This window comes from Mchenga conophoros, linkage group LG22 (genome assembly GCF_057382185.1).
Source record: "Mchenga conophoros isolate Kocher_MC1m ecotype Shallow Benthic linkage group LG22, M_conophoros_male_GT1.1, whole genome shotgun sequence".
Lineage (NCBI taxonomy): Eukaryota > Metazoa > Chordata > Actinopteri > Cichliformes > Cichlidae > Mchenga > Mchenga conophoros.
In genome coordinates this window covers 29,815,084-29,839,919 of record NC_140546.1, presented here as the reverse complement: position 1 = coordinate 29,839,919, position 24,836 = coordinate 29,815,084, and the positions used below count along the sequence as shown (strand labels likewise).

At 40.4% G+C, this 24,836-nt stretch overlaps 1 protein-coding gene and 1 long non-coding RNA gene across 6 annotated transcripts in view; one reads left to right on the top strand and one right to left on the bottom strand.

Moving 5' to 3' along the window:
- col22a1 (collagen, type XXII, alpha 1) overlaps positions 1–24,836 on the bottom strand; it is a 70,714-nt gene that overhangs the window by 26,085 nt on the left and 19,793 nt on the right. For 3 of the 5 annotated variants that reach the window (XM_085262338.1, XM_085262339.1, XM_085262340.1), the window contains 28 exons: positions 24,223–24,261; positions 22,652–22,705; positions 22,502–22,555; positions 21,350–21,403; positions 19,099–19,152; positions 18,948–18,992; positions 17,288–17,341; positions 17,127–17,180; positions 16,580–16,615; positions 16,046–16,075; positions 15,568–15,621; positions 15,358–15,411; positions 9,827–9,880; positions 8,210–8,263; positions 8,038–8,091; positions 7,859–7,912; positions 4,178–4,231; positions 4,035–4,079; positions 3,870–3,932; positions 3,424–3,477; positions 3,214–3,255; positions 3,095–3,127; positions 2,204–2,257; positions 1,696–1,749; positions 1,559–1,612; positions 1,410–1,463; positions 1,254–1,307; positions 739–843 (listed from right to left, as the gene is read on the bottom strand). In XM_085262338.1, coding sequence (XP_085118464.1) covers positions 739–843; positions 1,254–1,307; positions 1,410–1,463; positions 1,559–1,612; positions 1,696–1,749; positions 2,204–2,257; positions 3,095–3,127; positions 3,214–3,255; positions 3,424–3,477; positions 3,870–3,932; positions 4,035–4,079; positions 4,178–4,231; positions 7,859–7,912; positions 8,038–8,091; positions 8,210–8,263; positions 9,827–9,880; positions 15,358–15,411; positions 15,568–15,621; positions 16,046–16,075; positions 16,580–16,615; positions 17,127–17,180; positions 17,288–17,341; positions 18,948–18,992; positions 19,099–19,152; positions 21,350–21,403; positions 22,502–22,555; positions 22,652–22,705; positions 24,223–24,261 — 1,464 coding nt within the window. The remainder of the gene's footprint in view (positions 1–738; positions 844–1,253; positions 1,308–1,409; positions 1,464–1,558; positions 1,613–1,695; positions 1,750–2,203; positions 2,258–3,094; positions 3,128–3,213; positions 3,256–3,423; positions 3,478–3,869; positions 3,933–4,034; positions 4,080–4,177; positions 4,232–7,858; positions 7,913–8,037; positions 8,092–8,209; positions 8,264–9,826; positions 9,881–15,357; positions 15,412–15,567; positions 15,622–16,045; positions 16,076–16,579; positions 16,616–17,126; positions 17,181–17,287; positions 17,342–18,947; positions 18,993–19,098; positions 19,153–21,349; positions 21,404–22,501; positions 22,556–22,651; positions 22,706–24,222; positions 24,262–24,836) is intronic. The other 2 variants (XM_085262341.1, XM_085262342.1) reach the window with 2 other exon arrangements.
- Positions 21,936–22,234, top strand: LOC146549690 (uncharacterized). The gene is made up of 2 exons (XR_014890558.1): positions 21,936–21,971; positions 22,062–22,234. It is a non-coding gene; the product is annotated as an uncharacterized LOC146549690 (long non-coding RNA).

Here is a 24,836-nt window from a genome sequence, read left to right as displayed (position 1 = left end):
AAATGCAGATAGACTTCATAAGATTTGCCAAGTGTCAAATAATAATCAAATAAAAAGAGAAAATAATATGGTTTGGCAGTGTTCACCAGGATAATTCTCCCAAACTTTAAAGCAGCTGAAGGTAAACTGCTTAGGAATAACAAATAGGAAAAATGAATAAAAATTCTATGCAAAATTCCTTAAAATTGCAGTTCTTCTAAAGGCCACTTGAGGTTGGCTGCAAAAGTGAGTCAGCCTCCAACATTCAAATACCAACTTCAGCCTTGAAAACTTGTTTACAAGCCGGTCATGCACATCTTTAGAGCTAATTTTGTCCTCGGGTGGGTGTAGCCAGTAGCAGTCGGCTACACCTCTTGTCTGTGTTTGTGCCATTCTGACCATTTCATTTGAATTATTGGAAAAATATTATGGATGCTATGTAATAAAGCCCTTACAAAGAGCCTGTGCTCTAATTTTAGGTGTTTTTTGTTTTTGTTTGTCCTCTTTCTAACTTGTGTTAGCTGGCTCCATGGTGTAGCCTTTGACAGTATAAGAGATGGATACAGCTGCCATGGTGATGGAGATGAAAAAAATCTTAATGTGATACAGAAGGGCTGAAATCCAGACAAGTTGATCTATTCTAATCATAATTGTGGCACTGTCCTATAATATGATATTGTATTAAATGACTTTAAATATCATTATATTTGTAGGATGAACTATGGTAAACATTCAGTAAATAACATAGCTGTGCCTTACATTTTGTCCATCTTTCCCCTTCCCTGGTAGTCCAGGAGGTCCAGGCAAACCAGGCTCTCCATGTGGTCCTGCGAGACCTTGTTGTCCTGGTTTTCCAGGTTCCCCCTAAAATAAATAATGGAATAAAAAGATTCTGCTTTTGTCTCTCAAGTCAGCAAAGCAGATGCCTCAGATACTTTTTTTTTCTGTTGCTCTGGATTCTGAAAGTAGTCAAATTCAATTCTATGTATGATCATTTATTATTTTAAATCTCAGTCTTATAATTATTATACACCTTGTCCTTCATATTAAAACTGCAGAGAGAGTACAAAGAGCTCTGAATTGCTACTCCTACATGTAGCTGCTGCAGCAGGATTCAAATGAATTCACAAACTGAAACAATGATGGAGGACATACAAGGTCACTCTTTTTCTCAGCAGTCTGTTTCTCTGCCAATACCAGTCTCAGCAAAGTCCTGATCCTGTCAAATCACACCCACCAAACACACTCATGGATTTTAAACATAAGTGACTGACCTTGTCTCCTCTTTGTCCAGCTGGACCTGGAGGCCCAATAATTCCCGGTATGCCCTAAAACATAAAAATAATTCTTAGCTTAATTTAATAATGTGTAGTATAAAGTCATAGGAAGCACTTGCAACAGACATAAATGATCAGAAAGAAAAGACTAACCACACTTCCTGGTAGTCCACGGGGACCCTGAAGGCCAGCTACGCCAGGTGGACCCTGGTAGAAACACAGAGGTCATCGTCATCCTCTATCGTACAGAAAACGTAGCGCTTGGTGTTAAAAAGTGAATCCTGTTAGATGGAACTACTTACTGGGTCTCCAACACGCCCAGTCTCTCCAGTGAGTCCAGTCTCACCCTTTGGGCCCTGGAAGCAAAGCAGCTAATCAGAGATATTCCAGTCGGAATGACTGTAGCTTAAAACGAGTGAGGAGATAACAAGCTTTGTACCGGTAGTCCAGGTGGTCCCTTAAAACCTTGTTCACCAGGTAGTCCTCTTGGACCCTACAGAGAAGATGCATCAATTTAAAAATATATTAAAACATTTCTCTTAAAGCGTTAAAAGGGCTACTCTAAAAACGAATGAAGAATAGTGATGATCCTAGATGAAGACTTAAGACTTACTGTCATATGCTGCCTTAAGAATATGAGTCTGTTAATTCCAGCACATAATTCATGTTGCCTATTTAATGCTAAATATACCAGTGCACTCTGTTCTGCTGCACCTAATATACAATATATCAGCAAAGCAGAGAGAACAGAGATTCAGGGCACTGCATGACAGTGTCAAATATTTAATTTACTTAGCCAATTAAGGGAAGTCTCGGGAGCTCTCTCACTGTAACAGGACATCCTCGCTGCAGCAACGTCAAATCTCTACTGGCACCTAGTGGGATCCTGAGCGTATTGCTGGTTGAAGCTTGGTTATGTAAAAAGAGGAAGTGAAAACTAAACTCACCATCTCTCCTGGTTTCCCTTGTTCCCCTTTCTCTCCTTTCTCTCCAGGTCTCCCCTTAAGGTAAAAACAAGCAATGAAATAAATGGCAAAAATGCAGAAGATGAGAAGAGTAAGAACAGTGTTTACTGATCAGGCATTATGACCACCTGCCTAAGGTTGTGTCTTTCCCCCTTTTTTCTGCCAAAACAGACCTCGGTGAGGCATGGACTCTACTAGACCCCTGAACATGTGCTGAAGGTGTGATGAGGTATTTGTTACCAAGATGTCACCAACAAATACTTTAAGTTGTGCAAGTTGTGAGGTAGCGTCTCCATGAATCAGCCTTATTTATCCAGGACATCCAACAGATGCTCGGCTGAACTGAGTTCTGGGGAATTTGAAGGTCAAGTCGATGCTTCAAAGTCATTGTTGTGCTCCCGGAACCATTCCTAAACCAGTTTTGCTTTGTGGCAACAAACAGGACAGTCCATGGCCCTGTCACTGCTTCACCACTGTTCCTTCCTTGAACCACATTTGATAGACACTGACCACTGCAGACCAGGAACACCCCACAAGAGCTGCAGTTATGGAGACGCTCTGACACAGTCGTCATAATCTGGCCCTCGTCACACTCGCTCAAATCCTTACACTTGCCCATTTTTCCTTTTTCTAAAATGTTCACTTGGTTCCTAATGTATCCCACCCACTAACAGCTGCCACGATGAAAAGATAATCAGTGTTATCTGCCTCACCTGTCAGGTGTCGAATGTTCTGTCTGATCGGTGGTATATAATATGTAAACATGTTTATTTATTTTTTTAAAATCAAGCAAATTGAAAGAAAGAAACAAAACAACAGCCATTCTTCACGGATTTGATTCTGGAGTTTGTGAAATAGAAGAAGCGTACTCACAGGTTCACCAGGCTCAGGAATGACGTTTGCAACCTGTGAAGAAGAAAGCAGGTGACATCTCACCACATCTGCACTCTATTACAGTTAACACGCACACAAACAGCAGAAATATTACTCACATTTCCCGGAATGCCCGGCGGTCCCATAGCTCCCACTTCACCCTGAGGCAGGAGACAATATGTTCAGAGTCTGGATGCTAATTACCTTATTACAGCTAATACTGCAGGACGACCATTAGTGAGACAAATGCAGCAGCATTCCTCCTATTCCTTCACTTTATTAAGGTGTCCAAAATATAAAAGTGGTTTTCCAGATTTTTGTTTTTTTACCTTGTCGCCTTTTTCACCTTTTGGCCCAACTGGTCCTGTCTGTCCTCTCTCTCCCTATGGGAAACAAAATATTCATTTTTTAAAACAGATCTCAGATATTCATCCATCCATCCATTCGCTTCCGCTTATCCTTTTCAGGGTCGCGGGGGGCGCTGGAGCCTATCCCAGCTGTCATAGGGCATATTAATGCATATTAATACAGGGAAGTAAGAACTTTATAATTGGAAAGTCAGTCGGTCTCAAAATGGCATCTGGGAACAACCAACGGGCCCCAAGGGTTCCCAGGAGGTCACCAAGTCCAATTAGGGACATTCATTTTACTGGAGCTGACTTTAATAGAAATGGTTACATAATGTACAAAAGTGAGGTAAGGACAGTGCCCCTTGTTTGCAGAAGTAAATCAGAGATATAGCTGTGAATGACTGTGAAAGCTTTGAGAAGCTTACCGGCACGCCTCGGTCACCTCGTGCTCCAGCAGTACCTAGCTGTCCAGGAGCACCAGCTTCCCCCTGGAAAAAAAATTAAACATTTCAAAAAATATGCCAAAATAAAATGTATCCCATAAAATCCAAATGCCAAATAAACAAAAACGAAGGCAACTGTGAGCTCACTCTCTCCCCTGGAGGTCCTCTTGGTCCAGGAGGCCCTTCGTCGCCCTGCAGAGAAAACGCACTTGTTAACATGGCGGTTTTCTGAATAAATAACACAACAAGCACAAGCTCAGTGTATTTCTGGGTAAGGTTAATCACGTCACCTTGGGTCCAGGCTTGCCAGGAAAACCATCTGCTCCACGCTCGCCCCTGAGCCCCTTTAGAGACACAAGATTATAATTTAGATGTCATACTTGCAAAACTCGTCCCAGCCAAAAGCATTTTCCAGGCATATCACCAGCCCCGTGGCACCAATGAGCCCACTGTTTACCAACCAAAACATATTTTTTAAAGTTTGCTTGTGGTTTCTGTGCAACTTTTCTTTTATGAGGAAGCAGAGTTCGGATGAGCAGCCTGGAGCTCGCCTCCAAAGTTGCCCAACAGCCACAACACACACAACTCTGCACAGAGTCTCACTCGATGTGAAGAGTCTCCCAATCAAATGTACCAAAGCCCTGAGATTTGCAGCAACGGTAAAAAGAGAAGAATAGACTTGTTTTCTGAGATTTTGTGATTTTGGATTTGTTTTGCTTTGTCATTTTATCTTTTCTCATCCATGCGGACACAGCAAAGACGTAAGATTTAACTAAATTTATGAATATGGCTTCTTTAATTGATAAGTGTCCCAACGCACGTAGCTGTAGCTTGTAGCTATCTGCCTGGCCTCATCTTTGCTAATTCAGTTCCACTGTGTTTCTGCTGTTGGAGAGTTTGCAATGTAATGTAATTATCAGGCAAATGACATGATACAGCCCATCCAAGAAGCTTGTGCTTCAGGTGTGGTGAGAAAAATTACAGTATTTTATTAGCCTGTAGCTTAGCGCTAATTAACAGAATGTGCTAAATAATACACCCATATATTTATGGATGGAGTGTGGTTGGTTAGCATCGTTCAACTGCTTGTTAATGCAAATATCAAACCAGCCAATAACCTGGAAGCACCTCACTGCATTAAGCCATGTAGTCAAGACAACCTGCTGAAGTTTAAACTGAGCATCAGAATGGGGAAGAAAGGTGATTCAAGCAACTGTGAACGTGGCCTGGTTATTGGTGCCAGATGGGCTGGTCGGAGTATTTCACACACTGCTGATCTACTGGGATTTTCCCACATAACCATCTGCATGGTTTACAAAGAATGATCTAAAAAAGAAAAAAATTGTCTTGTTTAAAATATCTTCTTGTTGTCAGAGCAGAATCGCCAGATTGCTTTGAGTTAATGGAATAGAATGGAAATAACCTTTATGGTCCTTCACTGGGAAAATGTGTTCCAGGAGCAAAGTGATAGCCAGGTGGAGCATACAGATTCACACAAACGTAAAGAATATAACATAAAAAACAATAAATAAGAGTGTATGGGGCAAATTTAGAGTGCTGTACAGTTATTAAAAATAACACATTCAGATTCAAAGACATGTTGAGTAGGATAATTTACAAAAAGATGTACAAAAAGTGCTGTAAATGTAATTCAAATAACCAATTATTACAACTAAGGTATCAGAGAAGAGAATCTCTGAACGCACAACATGTCAAACCTTTGGTGCAGAAGGATTAAAGCAGCAGGAGACCAGTCCTGTCAGCTAAGAACAGGAAACTACAGTTCACACAGGCTCACCAAACTAGATCACAGAGGATTGTGAAAACGTTACCTGATCTAATGAGTCTGAATTTCTGCCGTGACATTCGGATGGTAGGGTCAGAATTTGGTATAAAAACATGGAAGTGTAAATCTACCTTCTATCCACTGCCTTCTTCAAAATATGCCACAAGGAATTAAAGCTATTCTGACATCAAAAGATGGTGCACATGGTACTAGCTGTGTCACTTTTAAGTCCAAAAGGCCAGTATGACTGTTACCACCTGCAAAAGCTGCTTAGCTATCGCAGCCCAGCCACAAAGCTTTCAGTGCACATATTTGTGCTTTTGTTAATGCCGGTGGTTTTGAGCTTGGACTTCAGTCAGCAAACTGTTAATGACTTTTTAAAGTGTTGACGACTGTACACCTCTGCACTTGGTGAACCCAGCTGTGGACCCTAAATGCTTCCACTTTGCAATACCACTTACAGCTGAGCGATGGTGGGCTCGTCTTACAGCATCGTACTCAAATTCAACAAGCTCCTTAGAACCATATATTCTTTCACAAATGTTTGCAAAGGCAGACTCCATTACTGCATGCATGGCTTGACTTTATACACCTGTGCCAATGGGACTGGAAACACCTGAGGTGTGGGCTAATATTTTTGTCAATATAGCGTATATCCTGAAGGCTAAATGGAAAATTATCTTTACTTAAGAATATATGCTCCAAGATTTTTTTCCAGTATATTCTGTGGTTTAGTTATGCTGACACTCAAACTTGGTTCATAATTACCTGAAAGAAATGGTAAAATGGTAAAAGCCTGAGAACCAAAACCCTTCCTTGTTGCTAGCTTGTAGCTTAGAGACTCACCAACATTAAGGGGTCACAGTGAATACATGTAAAGGTTTTTTTTCTTCAGAGATTATGTGGAAGAACACCACAAAAATATGACTAACATACATTAAGACTATTATTCATGTCTGGCCTTACGTAGATGAAATTACTAACATGTTAGCAAAGAGTTGTCTAGTTTTCAATTCTAGCGGACAAAAAGCAACATCGGTATTTCTCTGAAGCTTTTTGTGTTGGCACAAGTATTTACCAAATAAAACCTCTCAAGATTTGTTATTTTTTCACAAATTCCTCACAAATAGACTCAGAGTTTATTGTTCTTTATTGTTCTTAACATATCTACTTCCCCTTCAGCATGTCTACGCAGACGATATCCAGTTTCTTTTAAGCCAAGATGTTTCTAAGCTACAGATTTTGAATGAGTGCTTAGATTCCATTAACGTTTGGATGGCTGACAACTTCCTCCAACTTGAAGAAGGAAAGACTGTCCTTGTATGTGCCCCTGATAGACACGTGCCTAAGATAATGAATGCTCTTGGTCCCCTTGCAACATTTGTGAAATCGTCTATCAGGACCCTAGGGGTCATTTTTGACCTGGCTCTCACTCTGGATGTTCACGTCAAATCTCTGGTTTGGTCCTGTTTTTATCACTTAAGGAACATTTCTAAACTAAGCCCTATTGTATCTCTCACTGAACTGGAGATTGTCATTCATGCTTTCATTTCATCACGACTGGACTGCTGTAATTCACTGTTTACATGTTTAAACAAAAACTCTTTGGAGCGTCTACAGATTGTTCAAAACGCTGCAGCAAGACTTCTGACCGAAACATCTAAGTAATCACACGTGACACTGTTGCTCATACAGCCGCACTGGCTCCCCATTGAATTCAGAGTCCATTTCAAGATTCTGGTACTGACTTATAGAGCTCTTCATGGACAAGCACCTGCCTACATCATTGAACTTCTACATCCCTATGTCCCCAGCAGGTCTCTTAGGTCATGTAATCAGGGTCTACTTGTCATGCATCATACAAGGCTGAGAACCAAAGGAGACAGAGCTTTTGCCACTGTGGCAAAGTGATATACAAATAAAGTTTTACTTACTTCCTTACTTAATAGTTTGAATGCCAAAAACTGCTCATTAGCTATTTGCTTTATCAGTTAGCAAGTTTCTAAAGTTTCTAACTGTAAATGTCTAATCTGCTGCTGGAAACAAGGCTGATCTGCAGAGTGAGAGGGAACAAAACATAGAAACGTTTGGAATTGTGAAACAAACAATAAGCTAACCGTAACCATTTTGATTAGCACACCTTTAACATTTGTTCATCGTAGGCAAATCTAAAAGTTTCACTCACCATGGCACCGTCACTTCCAGGAACACCATCCAGGCCATCTTTACCAGGAATACCCTTTGAAAATCAGACACCAGATGCTGACGTTCGGTGACACACACACAGAGGAACTACCAACAAACACTTGGCATTATAAGTACCAGCATGAAGTTTTTATTTAAGCCCTCAAAAGGTTAACTCACAGGTTTTCCAGCCTCTCCCTGTTTGCCTGGAAATCCAATTTCACCTGGCAGACCCTTCCGGTGAGAGAAAAAACACAAAGGCATCTCATCATGTTTTGAAGCAAATCTTCCTTCACTGCTAAATCTTATGAGCAAAAATAAAGACTTTCCTTTCTAAATGTCAGTCACTTACAGGAGGTCCAGTGTTTCCTTGGTTTCCTGGTGGTCCAGGTGGACCCTGAGGACCCTGAAAAATAATTTTTAAAACGTCTGGAAAAAGTTGACTTGATCATATACACAATTATTTAGGTGTTTAATGAAATAGATCGGGCAATGTGCCAAGACCTTGTTTTCTTTTCTCTAAATCTCTAAATTTGAATTCATTTTAAATTTTAATCATATAATTTTCCAGAAGGCAAAGTTCAAATCATTAGCGCCAAGCAGCCACTAGAGGGGAGTATTGCAGCTCAGTTTACCACCAATTCAACCTTGGCTAGTGCTTGAACACAGGGGACATGTCTGTTTGGCTACAGGGAGCAATTTGAGAAATTAATTGGTATAACCTGTTGGCTTTAATTTAGCCTGTTTATTTTCTCTCTATTAAAACATACAATGAAGAGACCTTTGAGAGCACTGCAGCAATTTTGTGCTTTGTGGACCACAACAAATATTGAGCAGCCCACATAATTGAAATAGCAAATTATTCCTCCTCAGTTCTCCGTGAGAGGTCATCGGGGCCTTACAGGAAGCACTGACATAAGATGTTCATAAACAACACATCAATGTAAACAGAGCTACATAGAGGATGATGCTATGGCAACTTAAAATGAGTATTACGTTTTTCCAAAGCAACATAAACAAAAGATGCTTTTCCCAACATATTGTGATTTTTGATTTCCATGTTATTTTTAAAGACTGTATGAGCTAGAAACTTGGGACTCATTTAAGAAAAGCCTGGTGGGAAGCTGCTTTTTTGTGAGCCTCTATGCTGCTCACATGTAACTGTTAGGGTCGAGGTAATGCTGGCTGGTCTCATCCATGAATACAAGTAGGGTTAATATGTACTGTATGTCTAGCTGTGGCTGAAAAAGAAGATTTGGTTAGTACGGCAGTCTCAATGGACATATTTCATCCAGCACCGAGTCCTGTCCACCAGAGAGCGATGGCTCACCAACAAATCAAAATGATGCTAATCTCAAGACTTTTTTATAGACACTACTTCATATTTGCATTATTGCAATTGTTGAAAATAGAGTAGGAATTGAAATTGTACAAAATGAGGCAACATTTTGTCAGGATTATTTAGAATGGGGGAGATTTACACGTATTTTAATACAGCATATGAATGCTGTATTAAAATACGAATCTGGAAGTTCATTTCTAGTAATTTTTTGTAAAGTAATATATATTTGTTTAAAAAATGTATTGCATTCACAGACAGTATAGAAGATGGTCCACGTCTAAAAATTTCTTTTTAAAGGGCCACCAGGGGGCGATAGCTGTGGTTACAAAAAAGCTTAGAAGTGTACTTATATTTACATAGTCGTCCATTTGCTCATTCATTTCCGTCATTCAGTCAGTGTCAGATAGGAGATTTTTCCAGGATGTGCTCATTGTCAGACCCATCTCAGGGCTTCAGAATGGGACTTCACACACCATCACTGTAGCTACGTTCATCTTTTATACTATTACAACTTTTTGTAGCTTTGTTTTTATAATAATGCTGTATTTTTACTAGAATTTACACATGGGTAAATACATTCGGTCTGCACATCTCTCGTGCATGCTGCAAAATCCAAATTGTTCTTACAGCAGGTCCAGGAAGGCCATCCACCCCTGGGAGTCCACCTTCACCTTTCCTTCCCTATAAGATAACAGTATAAATAGAACAATGACATGAACAAATGGTAACAATAATAAAATAATCAGCACACAATTGTCTTAGTAACATCTGAGAAATGTGAGCTTATATTTGCTACTGAGGGGTTTAGAAACTTTGGAGTTCAGAGTGCAGTACTCTGAGCTATTCTTCAAACACAGCAATCTTGAAAACAGCTTTCAGACCATAAAACTGGGAAATAAAAATGGGAATATTTTAGTCGAGCCTCTTTCATTTGTGATGCTTTCTAGAAATGATAAACTTGGTAAATATTACAGGGAAAATAGAAAGCTCAGAGATTTTGGTTAAACTTCAGTAAGCTGCTGATGACAATGATGTCGTCTCTGCCTATGCTCCTCTGATGGTCTCATTTTACAAGTTGAGAAGCTGTTCCTTAAACATTAGTGTATCCATCTGCTTTTATGTGGGAAGGTTGAGCAACACTAATCCAGTAGACAGCATTTCATTTCACTTCTCTCTCCCCAACCAGTCGCGGCAGATGACCCCGCCCCTCCCTGAGCCTGGTTCTGCCGGAGGTTTCTTCCTGTTTAAAGGGAGTTTTTCCTTCCCACTGTCGCCAAAGTGCTTGCTCATAGGGGTTTTTTCTCTGTATGTATTATTGTAGTGTCTACCTTACAATATAAAGCGCCTTGATGTTGTCATTTAGCGCTGTATAAATAAAATTGAATTGAACTGACTTTACTTTGGGCCGTATCGCTGTAGATAGGTAAAATCTCATAGTCATGTTGGGTGTAAAAAAGTGTAAAAAGTAACATGTTAAATGTAACAATGTAACAATTTGATTTATTTAACACATTACTGTACTAAATTCAGAAATTGCATTCCAGTTACAATTACGTCATTAGCTGCATTCTACAGGATTTTCAGTTATCGGCATGCCAGGCATACAGAAAGAAAAAAATACAATTTAAACAAACATTGGGATACAGTCAGCTGATTTCACTTTATAAGAAAATGATGGATAGGTCTACAGAGGAGATATGGACATTACATTTAATAAGAAATAATGAATGTAACAATAAAAGAAAATTATTTACGATTATTTTATGGAGTAACAAGACGGACTGTAACAAATTACTTGTTCTGGGAGTAAATGAGTAACGTACAGCATTACTTTTAAGAAAAGTAACATGTGTAATACATTACTTTTACTAGGTAATGACCCCAGCGCTGTCTAGAAGGTATGTTTGTATTAACAAAACCAAGATGTGAAATTGTTATGGGTTCTAGCTGTTATGTGTAGGGCAGCACGGTGGCGTAGTGGCCTCACTGCAAGAAGTGCCTGAGTTTGACTCCACCATCTGGTCAGAGTCTTTCCGGATACTCTGGCGTCCTCCCGCAGCACAAAGACATGCAGTTAGTGTGGTTCTGTTAATTGGTGATTCCAAATTGCTCATAGATGTGAATGTGAGTGTGAATAGTTCTCTGTCTTTATGTGTTAGACTAGTGACCATCCAGGGTGTACCACGCCTATCGCCCTGTCGTAGCTAAAACAGGCCCCACACACCCTGATGATGATAAGTGGAAGAAAACCGATGGTGTAACTGAGAAACATTCGTTTTGGGGCAACTCACATTTTCCCATTAAAGCTATGGTCAAATTATACTTAAATCACACATTTACTTCATGATTTATTAATGAAATATCATTATTCTCACTATGTAGAATAATTTTTCACAAAACTTTACTGTTTTAATCTTTTTTTTTTTTTAAAAAGCCTTTTGTGATGATTGCTGTTGTTTCTCTTGCTTTCACATAAAACTACATGCTGCCAGATTTTTCTTAATAAGTTTGTTTGTTAATCCTCTTCAGTCCTTTAAGATAGTCAGTCAGCATTCCAGGCTTCAATCAGCGATCATATAAGGATAAAGGTGAAGAAACAGGACTCAGCAGCACTGAAACCAGACAACTGATGACTGCTTTTCAGCAGTGGAGGTGAAAGCAGCTCAATCTATACCTACTCAACCATATGGCCAACTCTATTAGCACTGGCAATAGTGGAGGCGAGGCCAACCCATTATCACAGCTCAGAGCCTAGCTTTAACTCCCTCACCTCCACACACACACACACACACACACACACACACACACACACACACACACACACACACACACACACACACACACACACACACACTGTCTCCCTGTGAATCTTCAGAGTGGGTTTAACAATCCAAAACCTGAAGAAAAAAAATAGGTCAAACTTCTCACAGTCTGTTTTTCTGCATGACTCTCTTGGAAAGTACCCCATGAAGCTGCAAAGTACTTCAGCAGGACTTCCACTGATATCATAAAAAAAACAAGGCTACATAGAGGGATGTTTTCTACATATTCTGAAACATAAACCCAGTGTGGCTGTTTTATTAATGCTGTTTAAGCATAAATATTTTGGAGGTAGAGAGTTTGTCTTTTGACAAGGTTTGGCTTGACTGTGTTACCCAGCTGAGCAATGACAAAGTCACATACTGCTGATAAGGAGTTCATTACTCCCAGTAGAGAAGGGAGGGGAGAGGAGGTCAATGTCTTTGTTAATGTTTTGGAGGAACAAATTATGTAGAACTACTGTGTCTGTTTTAATTACAAACTGCTGTGTAATAGAACCAGTGTTGAGAAAGAGAGAGGAAGAAATATACGAGACACATGGGACGAGTTGTTAGAGAGCACTGATAAAAGCTACAGCATAGGCTCTGACTAGCATGAAGAATAAACAGCATCTTTCTTGATTCCATATAAAATCAAAATAATCCAGCTGGAACACGATAGGTTAGGGACTAAACAGCCAAAAAATATAAGTTACAGTTTTTCTCATGAAATCTTTGCAAATGATTTCTTTTTAAGAAATTCTCAAAATGTGGTAAGGATAATATTAATCACATAAAATATTTTTTTACTGATTTATGTTTGTTAGTTTGTTTATTTGTGAATGTTACTGAATATCATAATGATGCAGTATTGGTCATGATGTATCATTGCTCATAACCTTAACCCTATCCTTACTCTATCAGAATATATGTGTACACTACCAGTGTATTTGTATATGATTTATAGTAAAGTGCAAAGTTTGGACACACCTTCTAGTTTAATGATTTGTCTTTATTTTTACTACTTCCTAGCAATATATAAACATAATTAAGTAACTCTAAATATGTCTTATATTTTAGATTCCTCAAAGTAGCCACCCTTTGTTTTGTTGACAGCGCTGCAAACCCATGACCTTCTCTCAATGAGCTTCATGATGCAGTCACCTGAAACGGTTTTCACCTCACAGGTGTGGCTTGTAAGGGTTCGTTTGTGGGATTTCTTGCCTTCTTAATGGGGCTGGGACCATCAGTTGTGTTGTGTCAGGTTGGTACACAGCTGACAGCCCTATTTGACAACTGTTAAAATCCATATTATGTCAAGAACCAATCAGCTAAGTAAAGAGAAACGACAGTCCATCATTAATTCAAGCACTGAAGGTCAGTCTGTCTGGAAAATTGATAAAACGCTGAATGTGTCCCCAAGTGCAGTCGCAAAAACCATGGAGCGCTATGATGAAACTGGCTCACATGAGGACTGATCCAGGAGAGGAAGCCCAAGAGTCACCTCTGCTGTTTGGTCACCAGCCTCAGAATTAGGCTCAGATTAGATTCGAGCCCAGATAAATGCCACACAAAGGTCCAGTAGCAGTCACATCTCTACATCAACTGTACAGAGGAGACTGTGTGAATCAGGCCTTTATGCTCAAATAGCTGCTAAGAAACCATTAATTAAAAGCAACAAGCAGAAGAGATTTGTTTGCATCAATGGAAATCTGCGCTTTGGTGTGATGAGTCCCAGTTTGAGATCTCTGGTTCCACCCGTCGTGTCTTTGTGTGAAGCAGATAAGGTGAACGGATGGTCTCTACATGCATAGTTCCCACCGTGAAACATGGAGGAGGAGGTGTGATGGTGTGGGGATGCTTTGCTGGTGACATTGTTGGGATTTATACAAAATTGAAGGCACACTGACCCAGCATGGCTACCACAGCATGCTGCAGCGACATGCATCCCATCCAGTTTGCGTTTAATCGGACCATTATTTATTTTTCAACAGGACAATGACGCCATATACACACTTGAGGCTGTGTAAGGGCTATTTGGAGCAAGGAGGGGAGTGCTGGAGTGCTGTGCCAGATGGCCTGGCCTCTACAGTCACCTGACCTAAACCCAGTCAAGATGGTTTGGGATGAAATGGAGGCAGAATGAAGGCAAAAGGGCCAACAAGTGCTCAACATCTCTGAGAACTCCTTCAAGACTGTTGGAAAACCATTTGAGGTGATGACCTCATGAAGCTCATCGAGAGAATGCCAAGAGTGTGCAAAGCAGTAATCAAAGAAAAGGGAGGCTATTCTGCTCAGTATGTTTTGCAAAAAATTCGTTTTTTGGTTTTCTCCAAAATATCCGGCTGGGGTTTGAGTTTAAAGCTAGGATTGGGATCGTGACTGATGATGACTTAGACCTCTGAAAGCATTTAGTCAGATGACCTTGAATCCTCCCTTAGTTATGCTGCAACAGGTGTAGTCTGCTGGGGGATTCCCATTGAGTGTTTTTTCTTCAGTCGCCTTTCTCACTCACTATGTGTTAATAGACCTCTCTGCATTGAATCATATGTTATTAATCTCTGTCTCTATTCCACAGCATGTCTTTATCCTGTCTTCCTTCTCTCACCCCAACTGGTTGCGGCAGATGGCCCCGCCCCTCCCTGAGCCTGGTTCTGCCGGAGGTTTCTTCCTGAATTAGCTAGATCCAAACCCAAACCCTAGATAGATTGCCTGTGTCCTGAAGGTGTTAATCCTCTGAGGCCTCATCATTGCCCCCCTTTTGTCGTTGTCTCCCCTCCCTCACGCCCAACCTGTTGCAGCAGATTCAGTTTAATTCAATTTTATTTATTTTGCACCAAATCATAACAGACACCTGAAGGCACGGTGAAGACCCTACAACTACACAGAGCAACAATCAGATGCCCCCCCTGAGCAATGCATCACGACTTGTTGTGATTTTGAGCTACATAAAAAATTTGATTTGAACTGAAATGAATTGAACTGAATGTCATTTTCAAGCTGAAACACTTCCTGTGAGTTTAAAGTACGTGTATTCACTCAGTTGCTAAAACTGTCAATGCCATATTCAAAAGTAAGGTGAAAAAACAAAATGTGTCCGAGTTCCACTGTAATTTAGTTTAAAATTGCTGAGTTACATAAAACCAAAAATACAATTTGGCAATGTAATAAGAACAAAGAAACACGCTGCTCCTCACATGACATCTAACCATGGGGCACAGCTCTATCTGTGTCCTGTGGTTAGAGCTGGAAACAGAAAGTCAGATGATGCAAAGATAAAACAATCATCAGGTGAACTGATCCTCCCCCGGTACAGTAAGGTGATATTCTGACACCCTCCCAACAAAATGAGATTCTTACCCTCTGGCCAAATTCTCCAGGGTTACCAGGTAAACCTTGTTCACCAGGAGGACCCTGAGGAATAAATCACCAAAAATTAAAACCGCAAAACTGGCATGTTAATAAATTGTTGAGCATTGCATCTGATTGTGGGTTTTCAAACAACAGCAACTATCAAAAGTTAAACAGGAGGAAAGTGGACGGAAGGAAATAATAAATCAGGATCCTTACAGGAGGCCCTGGATGTCCTTCAGCACCTGGAGGCCCTTGTGGTCCAGGCTCACCCTGAAACAGGTCAAACAAACAAGTTTTATTACAGTAATAGTGAAACATTAGTGAAATGAATCATCAAACTTTTCAATACAAGCTTAAACTTTAAAACTTATAAAGGCACGAGTCCGACATGAGATCCTTTCTATACATTTAGTTGGGTAGTTTATCATGCATTTGATTAAGCAAATTAATATATTCTCTTCAATCCATTATTTCCATTTACTGATATCAATATTGGTTAGTTTTATAATTCCAATTTTCATAAAATGCCATATTTCACTTACTTTTCATGCACAAAGCTACATTTTCCAGAGACCAAATACACCAAATTATTCATAAACAGCATATTTTGTGAGGGTTATTCTTATATTGGTGCCTGGATCTTCATGCTGCAGTAACAATCTGCTTTCAGTGAAACTGTTAAACAACTGCTCACCTTCTCACCCCGTAAACCTTCTGTTTGTACCTGAAATTAAAGCACTGAATAAATAATGACATCCTCACTTGGATTTGTGAAATTCATTGATAGTTACTGTGATGAAAAAGTGTTTGCACAGTGTATGTAATTTCTTTTCTCAAAGAAAACAATATATCCATCATTAGTCATTATTAAGCTCATTTTCTTCATCCCATTAAGAGATGTTAAAACTGTTTTTAACCCATCAACTGAAATAATCTATATTTTTAGATATAATAACAAGTGTTGTCAAGTTTCAGCTAAAGTCCTGCACTTCACTAACAGACACAGTGATCTCGCTTCCTGTCTTTTTATACACTTCAGTTAAAAACACGACGATCACTCTTTGATGATCTGCTCTGTCTATAGCAATAATCATTAAAAAATAGTTAAAATGCAACATGTGAGGTTTAAACGCATGCTGCTGTAACCCTGCTATCTTCATCATGACACAAACCTATGATCCTTAAGAGTATAATTCTTATGTACCTTTGGTGTATTTTTGGCACTTACCGCATCCCCAGGTAATCCGGGAAGACCTCTCTCCCCCTGTGACATAGGTCACACAACAAGGACAAACCCATCATTAGAATCAAGAGGCTCTCAGGGCAAAGTCCCTTAAGGGATATGATGACGGCACAGCGACAACCATAATTTATGAGATGAGCTGTGCGGATGCTTAATGCAGGCTAAAAGAAAGTGAAACTTGTGGGTAAAGAACCACGGCAGCTCTTTGTGCTTGTGTGTGCATTAGTGTGTGTGCAGCTGGGTGTGGTAGAAGCATGTGCGTTCCACTGGAGGAATCATCAAAGTTGGTAATTACAGACAGACAAATGAACTGCGTTTTAGTTTCTCAGACAAATGAGGGGGCAGACTTTGATGGTGCACAGAGGAGACTGAGGAATGTCTGGAGAGAGCAGACAGTAGCTTGGGAAGCTTTTGATAAGTCTTTGAAAGAACTCATATCAGCAGCACTTAAGAACATTACACAACAGTATCATCAACTTGTAATCAGGTGAACAGTGTTCCAAATACAATAAAGGTAAGTGGGTGGGCGTACCTTGTCACCTTTAACCCCGTTGGGCCCAGGTACTCCAGTCAGACCTCTCAAACCCTAATCAATAAAAGAAAAAAAAACATAAGCAACAAAAACCTTTTAATACAAAGGTGACGGACCAAATGTTTCACCGACTGATGTCGCCATCAAAAATCAACACTTACATCCTTCCCAGGAAAGCCAGGCTTTCCAGTTAATCCATCAAGACCTGGCTCACCCTGAAATGGGAAAATTACATTTTCTCTTTTAAAATGTAGGCAAACTTCAAAACCCAAGATAAAAGAACCTTCGAGTAATGAATAAAGAAGGAAATAAGAAACAAAAAACATAATAGCATAAAATCATAATAGGACAAAAGAACAATAGCTCTTGTAGCTAAATGCCACAATACTGGGGACAGTTTCACACAAGTTAATGCTGACTTACACATGAAAATGTGTTTTGCTTAATAATATCAAATTTACTTGCATAATAAATTACATCCAGTACTTCCTATACAAAAAGTTCTTCACTTGCAATATACAATATCAAGAAAGACCTTCAATAAAAGGTCTACACTACCATCAGGTTCCTCCACCATCACCAAGTATAAGACTTGTTATTAACATGTCCTCCGGGCCTCCTAGATATCTCGACATAGTGGCTTTGGTTTGAATCTGACCAACCACAGTCGTGGTTAGTACGGACGTGCTTAATAAAGAACAGCTTTTTCAGTCAGCAAGCACAACTTTAAATCAGTCCTGTGTGTCTCCTCCAAACCACCTATTCCCTTTATCGCTTCACTGAGGTAAGGACTTTGCCAGCACTTTTCAGCAACAGGAAATTGCTTACTGTCTGACTGAACAGCTGATGGACAGCTCTAAAAGGGGCATCAGTTTGTCTGAATGGGCCTATATGTGCTTAGAACCTGCTACTCATCCCCATGACATACGGCAGAGTGATCAGTGGACTGATTTGATGCACAGTTCTTTATTCGAACCACGTTAAAGACGTTTAGCTTGAAGTTGAAGCTGACCTCTGAACAAGAAACACTGAGTACAAAAACAACTCAACACGAAGCAGAATTAAATAGTTGAAAACAACTGTTGATTCAGGGAAATAACCTTTCACTGAATTATTAAAAGCCTAAATGACATTCAGTGTGATGGCAAACAGCTCCTAGAAAACTTAAGACATCAACAAAGCTTCAGCGAGCCTGAATGAAGTGCATTATATCCTGTAACGCCCCCACAGAATTCCAGACAGGAAGTGTGGAGAGTAAATCAAGGAAACCACATCTGTTTGCACAATTACGCCTCTCAGTTCTCAGTTCCTCTGAGAAGAAAAGTCTCTTTCTGAAAAGTTAAGCCCGTTATCAGGATTTGCAGTATGAGCTGGTGTTCTGCGCAGGTTCAACCTAGAAACGTGGCCCAAATCCCAGGACATGCTGGGAAAGCAAATGAGCTAACTCTCTTGTGACCTTCAGCAACAACTGTTTTAAAGATGTAGTTCGTATCTGCTGCAGCGGAACTGTGTGGCCAAGCGATTAGTGGCTGCAGCAGGAGGCCCCCAAGCAGGAATATGTGAAGAGTGAAGCAACTGTTTAAACTCTATCAGGTTGCCGGTAACCTGGTCAGGTTCACGTCTACCTCTTTATATGGAATTTTCACAAATTTAGTTTACCCAAATGGAAAACTTTAATTGTCATTAAAGTGCATTTAATACACTTTGAAAGATGTGAAAGGTAAAATCTTTTCGTTTCTGAAACTGTGTTTGTTGTAGCATGTGGCTACAATGCAACCTCTCCATAAGCCTAAGCCGAAGTGGTTTTAATACGTGACTTACCCTGGTTCCCGGTGTTCCCGTTTCACCTTTTGTACCCGAGTCACCCTATAACAAACCAAAGCAACATAATTATTTTTATAGAAATAAATTTCTATAAAGTGCCATCAAATCAGACCATCATTTGGTGGAAGTTAATTCGGATTATACTTACAGTGACACCTTTTGGCCCTGGTGCACCAGGAATTCCAGCATCCCCTTGAAGACCCTGTGAAATAAACAAAACAAATACTTGTATTAATAAAAGTTACTGACTTCCACCAAAGCATCGCTATTTCTGACTCGAGCATACTGAGGCTCGCTGGGGTCGGCTGAAACTCCAAAAGATAAAAAAATAGCTTCTGTCAGTGATAAAAATTATCCCAAGAAACCCTTAAATGTTGACTTATGACCTTCTGTCCACAAGCTACCCATCTACAATGAGCAACTTTGTTGATGTTGTGACATGATCAAACATTAAAAGACCTTCGCAAAATTAGAGAGAGAACCTCAATGATCAGATGATCTCCTATGAGGAAGCAATTAGTGACAGTGGGAAGGAAGAAGTGCATTTAAATGGAAGCAACCTCAGGCACAAGTTTCTTGTTGAGAAACAACAAACAATAAAAAATAATAAAGTGCTCAGCACACTGGAGTCCCCAGGCAAACTGAGCCTATATTACCATAACGAACAGATGGTTCAGGGTCAAACCTTCTTCCTTCATTTTTGATAAAGCTCTAATGATAAGCTTTATCAGAAAGGAAGGTTTGAAGCCAAATCTTAATAGAAGACAGAGCGTCTGTCACCTGAACTGAAAGCTGGTTCCACAGAGGAGCCTGATAGCTCTGCTTACTTTTGAGATCTCTGGAAACTGCACGTAATCCCACAGACAAAGTGCTCTGCTGGGATAATATGATACTATGAGGTCCTTGAGCTATTATGGGACCCTCATTCAGAACTTTGTATGTAAGTAAAGACCTTTAAATCTAATACTGGACTCAATGAACAGAAACTAGTATGATTTCTCTCACTGTGACATCTTGGATAAACTGGACGTTGTGCACTGAACTTTTAGAGCAGCAGTGTTGGGGAGTAACAGAATACATGTACTGTAAAATACAAAATATGAGTAACTGTATTCTGTTACAATTACTGTTTAAAAAGGTGGTATTCAGAATACAGCTTCTTTCTTGAAATAAATGGATTACGCGCTCTATTTTTGGTAATTCGACAGCGGTGGAAACCCAAACAAAACACACATTAAGAGGCTCTAATGCCCGTGTCTCAATTTCACAGCCCATGTCACCTCTACTTGCAGCCCGCATAATGATGTGAAGAAATATTTTTAAAAATTATTATTCAAAAAATAATTTAATATGAAGGCAATAGGCAGAGTGTTACAGGCATAGCCCTAAAGAATGTAGCCTCATGGACGCAGCTGTTGTAAGTTATTAAGACTCGACTGTACACCGTGTTCGTGTTTTCCTCCGACACAATAAGTTCTGTTGGAGCAGTCTTTCAAAGCCTCTCTCTGTCTCTTGCTAGCAAAGTTGACCCAGACAACAAAGTAAAGCTAGTTTTCAGCTACGAGCCCGACATGGAACCGACGTATTAGCCAGAGGTCCCTTTACTACGGTTCAGAGTAAAGGGACCTGTTTTATATACGCGCTGAATAGTTTTCTATACGAGATCGCTGCAAAAAGTGCAGCCTTAACTAATGCCCACCCTACTGTTACTCATTTTATATTAAGATTTAAAAATCTAGTTGCTATTGGCATGGTGAGTAACCTTCAGTAATAGTAATAAATCACACAGCAACAGTACATTCATGTAGTTGTAAAAAAGCATGATAATATATTAAGTAATCCAAAGTATTCACAATACGTTGCTCTCATTGAGTAACGTATTCCCAACACTGTAGAGCAGCCTGATAATAACAAAATATATAGTCCAGCCTCAAAGTTCGTAAAGCTATGAAGCAGCAGTAAAAATGTTTATTAATGAACAACAGCCAGTCCTAGGAGGTGTTCACTGTTTTTTTAATAATCTCGTATATCCTGTGCAGTGATGCTCGTTCGCTTCAGTCTTGGGCAGTCTGTCACAGGCCAGTGGCCCAGCTTGAGCCCGCACCCATACTCCCATCTGCCTGACTCCCTCACCAGATGCTGCAGCTTCATCCAAGAGAAAGTCACCCAAACTGGCAAAAAATCAATACCAGCTTGAGAGGAAATTGTTCAAAAAAACTTATGTACACTCACTTAACAGAACAAGTGCCTCTCTGAGATTGATGCCAAAACCAGATTAGCTTAAGGTTTTTTTTCCTTTTTTATATGGCCTGAAATTTATTTAAAACCTTTTCAAAACTGCATGTGCATGTGCAGTCACTCGTGAATGGATTAAAAGCTGGAAAACCACATTCACCCACCCTCGGTCCAGCTGGACCTGGTAGCCCTGGATCACCAGCCAGTCCTGCTTCACCCTGATTATGAAAAAAACAACAACATTTGCACAGTCACAACGTCTGCGTTTTGAAAAGGAATAGAAAACAAAGGTCAGAAAGTTAGACGATTTCTTTGAAAAATATATAATTGTTACAGTTTTACCAAATAGTGTTATAAATACACGCCAATAAGACGTTATTTCAAAATAAAACAGAAAACTGTCACATAGAATCCTCATCTACTTTTGAGGATTCTATGTGAACTCATCTAGTGTCCAAACAAAAACTGTTTTTGTCAGGGTCCTGGGACTGGGCGACCCAGGATCCCTGAGCAGTTATGTATTATATTATTATTATTATTATTATATGTATTTTGGTATTGCTGCTGCTCTCCTCCATGATTGTAGATGTGAGTGTGTGTGTTTATGTCTGCGGGGATGCTTGGAGGATGGAGCTCAGCCACCTGCAGGCCTGAGGGGTGTGGCCCTGCGGAAGGACTGGCCACACCCGAAGCCACACACCTGCCGCTGATCAGGGCTCGTCGGGGGAGCTACTTAGGAGAGTCTTGGAGCTCCCACCGACGCGGGATCATTCCTTGAGACTCCACGTTAGTCGTCCCATTGAATTGAGTTAATGTGTGTAAGTGTATGCCCGCGGTTATTTGTGTCCTGACGGCTGCGTCTATTGTTTCCCGCAGGAGGAGCGTGGAAGGCACGAAGAGCAGCGAGCACCGGGGGGTGCTGACACGGGAGCGGAGAGCACAGAGACACGAACTATTCACGCAGAGACACGACACGGGAGTCTGGGAGAACACGGGGATTTATTGTTGTTTTTGTTCCACTCTGTAAATAAACACACTGTTTATACATAGAGCACCGCGCCTGGGTCCTCCTTTCCCCACATCCCCACGGTCTGCCAGCCAGACCGTGACAGTTTTGTTTGGACACTTGGAAATGATGAATAAAATATAAATACACCATTAAGAACACCTGTTATTTCATGAAAGAAAATCAGTAAATGCCTTTTTCTAAACATCTTTTTATTTTTTTAAATATGCATATATATTTAATACTGTAAATTTTGATATACGGTATAAAAATAAAGGTAACACCATAGCTGTATAAGTTTGCTTCTTACTGTGTCGCCTTTGTCTCCAGTTAAACCATCAATGCCTGGGATTCCACCAACTCCCTGTGAGATGGTTGAAAACACACAATCAGTACCAGTTTGGCGCCGTTTAAAACTCTAAATAAAAGTCAAAAGATTTCCAGGTCTCCAGGTTCACACCTTCTCTCCTTTTTGTCCAGGAGGACCTGTCAACCCTATGCTGCCTCTATCACCCTGTGAATACAAAACAAGCGTTAACGTCTATAGTTCAGTCACAGTAAGGCATGCAGGGGGGCCGGGACAGGCGGCGGTGACGTGCTGTCAAAAAAAATCAACCCAGCAGTATCACAGAACATGGTTTAGTACCCGATGGATGGACAGTCAATTAAACACAAAGAACAGGAGATGTATTATCACTGCACACACAGTAACACACAAAGTTAAAAGTTATACACAGAACACAAAGACTCACATAAACCGAGACAAACAAAACACTTTTGAGTAAAGGTTCGGGAGCCAGAATATCCTTACAGCTTCACCAAGACCCGCTATGGTTTGGTCGCACATTCGACCAAAGACTCAAGGAACAATGGCTTCCCATTGTCCTCAGAGCATCACACTTTTGGTTTGTACACTGATGTCATCTTCTGTGCCAAGGAATCCCGCGTCTGAGCAAAAAGTAATGGCTGTTAAATTACACGGTACCATGAGGTCTCACCCACCGCAAGACTTCCCTCTGCTTCATAAACCACTTTACAAGTCACAGGAGGTTGCCCTTTAATTATTTCAGGCTTATATCATATTAGCACACGTCCTTTAGATCAGCAAAAGGGACTCCTGTTCTGCTGCACCCCATGGCAAAAAGACATGATCCATAAGAAGAGTGCTGCACAGGGAGCAATTAAACCAGTTTTGATTTCGCTCCCCCGCCACGTGCTCAGGGAGACTCGATGACCAGCTCAGCCACTTTGAACCGCAGCTTAAAGTCAGTTTACGTCATGTGTTTGCATCAGGTTTCGAAAAGCAGCAAATTGCAGCCTTCCCATGGAGAAAGTGAAGACAGATGCTTGCGCAGTAAGAAACAGAAAAAGCAGCAAGGCGCATTAAAGTTCGATTTAATGCGCGTTTTATCAAACCTGCAAGTTTTTCTTTTTTCAGCTATAACAAGTAGAAAAGTCAAATAAATGTATCATGAAATGACTTTTGCTGTCGCTCTGACTGCACTGCCCCCCTGTAGTGCACCTGTATTATCCAGAAGAATTTACAGGTGTGTTCTCAAAACTACCAGGATAACACTTCTCGTCTTTTAGATCTCTAGGGCATTTTTAAGTGTCCCTTTCAGTGCAGTGTGAGAGGTGAATACCGAGAAGTTTGTTTCAGGGAATAAATTACATCGTGGGACTCCCGGCTGGCACTGGAAGGCAGCACAGAGGCTGTGATTTGTGCAGACTGGGTGGGCGTCTGCACTGGCTCCCTGCTACATATCCTCTGTGGTAACCTGTCCTATAATTCATACATCTGTTACTCTGACAATAAGAGATGTATGAGCAGGTTCCTAGACACTCCCAGGAAAAAACATATAGAAAAAAAGGCAAAGCCAAAAAGCGAGAAAGACTTGAATAAAAAAGATCTGAAGGAGCAGATTAGAACATTTTGTCTACATGCATATAAAATATGCACAATACACAGACAAACATGTATCTGGGTTAAGATGATGCTCATGCAGAGTTGTGAAGGACAGGTTTACTTACCTTCTCACCTCTGCCACCTTTGACAGAGTTTATACTGCCCTGCAAATAATTAACCAATAAGGATTAATTATTATCGAGGCTGAAAGAAAAGCAAGAAAGCTTGAAAGCATAGCATGTGACGTGACCAAGACTAGTTTATTTACAGTGGGGGAAATAATTATTGGATTTGTAAATTTGCTCCGATCATAGAAATGAAGGATTTTTGTGCTGAAATAAGTATTTGATCCTCTAAAGTTTGTCTGTGTGCCCATGTGGCAATCAGTTTTTTCCAATCCAACCTCTTCACCAACACAGGCAAGACCACAGAGCTGTCCGTCACGCTCTATGTAAGATCTTACCTGATGGGGTGAGGATGATCATGAGAAAGGTGGTGGATCAGCCTAAAACTACACATGAGGAGCTTGTTATTGATCAGACGGTGGCTGGGACAACAGTCACTGGTAACATTTAAATGATTCAAAAGGAGGTTCTGGAGAAAACGCTGTGGTCAGACGAAACTAAACTCAAATTCTTTGGCAACAACTCGACCCAACTGAAGGAAGAGAAATGCTGAGTATGTCAAACACTCAAGTGGCAACATAATGCTTTTGCACTGCACTGTACAGGAAGACTTG